At 56.2% G+C, this 5,602-nt stretch overlaps 1 protein-coding gene across 1 annotated transcript; it reads right to left on the minus strand.

The window, feature by feature from the left end:
• Nucleotides 1-5,380, minus strand: LOC125622634 (cathepsin G-like). The gene is made up of 5 exons (XM_048820761.2): nt 5,262-5,380; nt 4,712-4,865; nt 2,911-3,043; nt 2,352-2,624; nt 1-1,991 (listed from the first exon to the last, which is right to left on the minus strand). Exons 1-5 carry the CDS (start codon nt 5,356-5,358, stop codon nt 1,842-1,844), a joined length of 807 nt encoding a protein of 268 aa, XP_048676718.2. The 5' UTR covers nt 5,359-5,380; the 3' UTR covers nt 1-1,841.
• Between the last annotated feature and the right edge of the window lie 222 nt (nt 5,381-5,602).

Below are 5,602 nucleotides of genomic sequence, written 5' to 3' on the forward strand. Positions count from 1 at the left end.
TAATGAACACGTTTTTATCAATGACATTGAAGAAACAAATAAAATCATCGCTGGTAAAGGTTACAGGTGACACAAAAGAGAGGGGAGTGGTAAATCGTGAGGATGGGTCAGTGATGCAATCTGGAGAGTTTGGTAAACTGGGCTGAGGCAAACGACGTGCATTTTCCCATGGCCAGAGATAAATGCAACATCCAGGATGTCGGCCACATGCACGGGATGGGAGACTCAATCCTGGGACGCAGTGACTCAGAAAAACCCTTGGGGTTGGGGCAGATAGCCAGCTGACCATGAGCTCCCAGTGAGGGACTGTGTAGTGGATGTGAGCTGGGGAAGCGATGTGGGTCAGAGAGACCAGATCCCCCCATCTGTGATTGCCCCACTGCCCACAGACCCCCACAATGGGGGGAAACAGTGTCTCTGATTATCAGCTCCCCCGAGCCAGCCAGTCCCTGTCCTGGGGGCAGATTGGGGCTGGTGCCTCCTAGAGATGACATAGCATGGGGAGGGGGAATGACAGATAGCAGTGGACAGAGGGGTGTGTATAGGGATAGACAGATGGGGATAGATGGATGGGGATGGGGGATGTATAGATAGATGGATGCCGATGGATAGATAGATGGAGATGTATAGATAGGGGATGGATGGGGATGGGGATAGATGGGTTTTTCGTGGCTAGAAGAGACTGTGTCAATCCTGTCCCATGTTTGTCCCAGAAGCCAACCCCTCAGTGAGCCGCGGCGATCCCAGCCTGGCCCCCGAAGGAGGCTGCAGCATCCTGAGGGATGCCCTACATCACACACCTCCACTGGGACCCCCGATGGGGCCCTGCAGCACGATCAGCTGGGGCGCAGGTGCAGCCTGGCCATAGCCTCTCACCCCCCACCGCCCCGCATGCCCCCTGAGCCCAGGGCAGCACTAAGCCAGCCCACAGAGTGGGGACCCCAGCCCCGGCCTGTGCACAGAGCTCCCTGCCAGCTCGAGTCCGGACAGCTTAGGCTGCTTTTCTCCTGGTAATTCCCCTCACATCTCGGGCCCAGCCAGCGGGGCTCCTCCTGCCCGACACCCTCCAGCTCCCTCTGTGCAGGAACCAATGAACCCAGGTGTCCTAGGTCTCAGCCTTCCCCTGTCGGGGTGAACTCCCTCCCCAGCCCCGGCGACCCAGCGGTGGCTCCGGCAGGCGAGGCTGCCCTGGAAGTTTCAGGCCCAGCACCAGCATTCTTTTCTTTTCTTTTCTTTTCTTTTTCTTCATGGCCAGGCTAGGGAGCAGCGAGCACAGTGAGCGTGGATGCGCAGCGGGGCAGGGCTGCTGGAAAGCGGCTACGGGTGCCAGCGTGGAGTTCCCGTCGCCGATCTCCAGGGGGCCTCGGCGGCACTGGGACCAGCCGGGTTTGGAACGGGAGGTAGCCAGCCCGGGGAAACAAACACGGAGGACAGCCCGAGCACGGACAGGGCAGGGTGTGGTTCCAATATGACTCAGCTGGCAGGGTAAGGACGAGGATCTCCCCCGAACCATCACTTGACTGGCTGGGGTGAGGTACAAACCGCTGGGTGAGACCCAGGGTTCGGCTCGGAGACAAACCACCCGCTTCCCTAGCTTGAGAGCCTGGGTTGGGCTTGCTAAGGGAGCCGACAGGAGCTGGACTTTAACCTGGCTCCTAACTCCTCTAGGCACCCGGCCTTGGTGCTAATGGGTTGAGTGCTGCCCATGGCTCCCCTGAGCAGAGCAATGCCTGACGGCAGGGGTGGGGGTGCGGGGGGCGCAGGCCCTTTGCAAAGTGGATCCTATGTCGGGGCGTCTCCAGAGGCCCAGTTGCAACACAAGCAGGAATTTCCAGCAGGGCTCAGGGCTGCAGCATTCTCATGGTCTCCAGGATCCAGGGGACGAATCTGGAGATTCTGGTGTACACCCCAGGGGGGGTCCCATTGAGGGAGCCCCAAGAGACGATGCCTTGGGCTGTTTTGCTGCGCACCAGGGGGCCCCCGGAGTCACCCTGAGAATTAAAACAAGAAGCAGGTGATGAGAACAATTTGACAGGTCTGTTTCCCGCTGTTCTTCAAGTCCTGACATACAGCTCAGCGACTTTTAGCATCACCCACACTTCTTGCCCTGGCACAGCTGGTCTCAGCATTGCCCCCTCCTCCCCCAGCCCAACCAGTCTCAGTGGGCTCCACCCCCAAACCCAGCTGCTCTCTCCCTCCTCCCGGGAGAAGAATTATTATTCATTTGTACAGTGCCTAGCACCACAGGGGGGCTGGGCTCTGATCTTTGCTCACAGGCCCAGCTGCAATCCCAAGAGAGTCACTGCTCCTCAGAAGGAACCGGGGCCTCTTGAAACCAGGAGAATGTTTACCTTAAAGGAGTCTTTGGCCTGTTTCGGATCCCCTGCACAAAGCATGGTGGAGGCGTTATAGTAATGATAGATCTGGTCAGGATTCCTCAGACACACGTAATCCTCCAGCACTGGCATGTCCACGTTCCGGAGAACGTGTGAGCCCTTTGCCCTGCGGGCGCCCGTCCGACCCCAGCCAGCAACGCTGCACATGGCCCCGAGGCACACGCCCTGCCAGGCGCTGGGCAAGGAGATGAGCCCCGCACATTTGTTCAGCCTCGCTCGGTGCACCAGCTGCAAAGACAGGACACAAGGCTCATGGTCAATGAGAAGGTCAGAGTCATGGATGGACCAATCCAAGGAGAAAGCAAATGCAGCCAATGCATGGCAGGAGGTCACTGGTGGTAGGAGGATGGATGGGGGTGGTACCTGCAGCCGTGTGAGGTCACTGGGGGCGGAGTGATAGGATGGGGGCGGTACCTGCAGCATTGTGATATCACTGGGGGCGGGGTGATGGGATGGGGCGGTGCCTGCAGCAGTGTGAGGTCACTGGGGGTGGGGTGATGTGGGGGGCCGGTACCTGCAGCATGATGTCATTGTTAAGGGAATGCATGTCATATTCCGGGTGGGGGATCCGGTGAAGCACAGGGATTTCTTGTTGGCTCCATTCCCGCAGTCTAAGGTCATGGACTCCCAGGGAGACAGTGATGTGTCTAGAATAGTTAAGGGGAAACCATGGGGCCTTAGGGGGATCGTGACATTCTAAGAACGTAAGAACGGCCATACTGGGTCAGACCAAAGGTCCATCTAGCCCAGTATCCTGTCTTCCGACAGTGGCCAATGCCAGGTGCCCCAGAGGCAATGAGTAGAACAGGTGATCATCAAGTAATCTATCCCCTGTCACCCATTCCCAGCCCCTGGCAAACAGAGGTTAGGGACTCCATACCTGCCCATCCTACCTAATAGCCATTGGTGGACCTATCCTCCATACATTTATCTAGTCCTTTTTTGAACCCTGTTATAATCTTGGCCTTCACAGCAACCCCTGGCAAGGAGTTCCACAGGTTGACTGTGCCGTCTGTGCATAGGCGCCAACTCCATGGGTGCTCCGGAGCTGGAGCACCCAAGGGGAAAAAGTGGTAGGTGCTCTGCACCCACTGGCAGCTCCCCGTCCCAACCCCCGCCCCAGCTCACCACGTCCTCCCCTGAGTATGCCGCGTCCCCGCTTCTACTCCCAGTGCTTGCCGCCATGAAAGAGCTGTTTCGTGGTGTAACAAACTGTGGGAGGGAGGGGGGAGGAGCGGGAAAATGGCGTGCTCAGGGGAGGAGGCGGGGAAGAGGCGGGACCGGGGTGTGGATTTGGGGAAGGGGTCCAGTAGGGGCAGGGACTTTGAGGGAGGGGTTGGAATGGGGGTGGGGCAGGGGTGGAGTCGAGGCTGGCCAGGGCAGGGGTGGTCACTGAGCACCCACTGGTGCCAGGAGAAGTTGGTGCCTATGCGTCTGTGAAGAAATACTTCCTTTTGTTTGTTTGAAATCTACTGCCTATGAATTTCATTTGGTGATCACTAGTTTGTGTATTATGAGGAGGAGTAAATAACACATCCTTTACGTTCTCCACACCAGTCATGATTTTATAGACCTCAATCATATCCCCCCTTACTCCTCTCTTTTCCAAGCTGAAAAGTCCCAGTCTTATAAATCTCTCCTCATACTGCAGCCATTCCATACCCCTAATAATTTTATTTGCCCTTTTCTGAACCTTTTCCAATTCCAGTATATCTTTTTTGAGATGAGACGACCACACCTGCACGCCGTATTCAAGATGTGGGCGTACCATGGATTTATATAGAGGAAATATGATATTTTCTGTCATATTATCTATCCCTTTCCTAATGATTCCCAACATTCTGTTAGCTTTTTTGACTGCTGCTGCACATTGAGTGGATGTTTTCAGAGAACTATCCACCATGACTCCAAGGTGATTTTCTTGAGTGGTAACAGCTAATTTAGACCCCATCATTTTACATGTAGAGTTGGGATTATATTTTCCAATGTGTATTACTTTGCATTTATCAACATTGAATTTTGTCTGCTGTTCTCTTACCCAGACACCCAGTTTTGTGAGATCTCTTTGTAACTCTTCGCAGTCTGCTTTGGACTTAACTATCTTGAGTAATTTTGTATCATCTGCAAATTTTGCCATCTCCCTGTTTATCTGCTTTCCTAGATCTGGGCTCCCTGTCCCACCTAGCTGAGTCAGAGCCCACCCGATAAAGATTAATTCCTCCCTTTGGGCATCCTGCACATTGCCATCTCTCATCCAGCCCCAGGGTCGGGGGCTGAGCAGCTCAGGGGTGGGAGGGGAGGGATGGGTTTCTTACCCCTGCTCGTTGTTACAGTGAGCCGCCGTCAGCACCACATCGTCCCGAATCAGGAACCCCCCACATGTTTTCCCCCCTCTCCGCGTTGCTATTTTCACATAGGCCATGTAGAGTCTGGAGTGGGGCCGGGCTTCCCATCCCCCAATGATCTCCCCTGGCAGGGAGAAGGGAAGGGGTTAAAATCACATGATCTGAGACAACCTGTGTCTGAAGAGTGTAACCAAGGACCCCAGACCCAACCCTACCCCTAATCATCAGCCCTGATCGGCCTGTGGACCCAAACAGCCCAGCCTCCCACTCCCTCCTCTCCAGATCAGCCCCTCAGCACCCCAGCTCTCCCCTCCCCTCTCCCTGGATTGACCCCTCACTCTATCCCCATCCCACTATACATCTATGGATTCCCACCTGGACCTGTGCACTCATCCATCCCTGATCTCTGGGGATCCCCTTCCCCCTGATCCCACTTTGGACCCAAGGCTCCTCTGGGACTGATGGTTAAATCTGCCCCCTCTTCTCCCCATGGGTCCCGATGCCGCACCTCTGTCCTCACCAGCCTGAGCCCCAGGGGGCAGGAGAAAGACCGCAGGGAGTAGGACCAGGATCAAGAACTGCATCCTCAGAGCCAACGAGGGACAGGCACGAAGCATCTGCCTCAGCCGTGGAGGTTATATGGACGAGGCCTGCGGAGGGGAGGGGAGGGCAGGGCCTGGCAACCACAAAGGCATGTACCCGGTTGCCTGGAAACCCCTGCCTGGATGGGCCATGGGGTGGAAATGCCCGTGGGAGAAGTCACAGCCATGCCCACATCGGGGGGAGGGGTTTCCTCCCTGCTTCTGGTGCCCAGCCAGCCTGGCTGGGGATGTGGTTAATGCTGCCCCCCCACACACACAC

The sequence above is a fragment of the Caretta caretta genome, chromosome 13, assembly GCF_965140235.1.
Source record: "Caretta caretta isolate rCarCar2 chromosome 13, rCarCar1.hap1, whole genome shotgun sequence".
NCBI lineage: Eukaryota > Metazoa > Chordata > Testudines > Cheloniidae > Caretta > Caretta caretta.

Coding starts and splice junctions, on each gene's coding strand:
- LOC125622634 (XM_048820761.2), bottom strand. CDS start 5,358: ATGCTTCGTGCCTGTCCCTCGTTGGCTCTGAGGATGCAGTTCTTGATC. Junction 4,866..5,261: donor GCCCCCTGGGGCTCAGGCTG/GTGAGGACAGAG, acceptor TCTCCCTGCCAG/GGGAGATCATTGGGGGATGG. Junction 3,044..4,711: donor CACTGTAACAACGAGCAGGG/GTAAGAAACCCA, acceptor TAACTATTCTAG/ACACATCACTGTCTCCCTGG.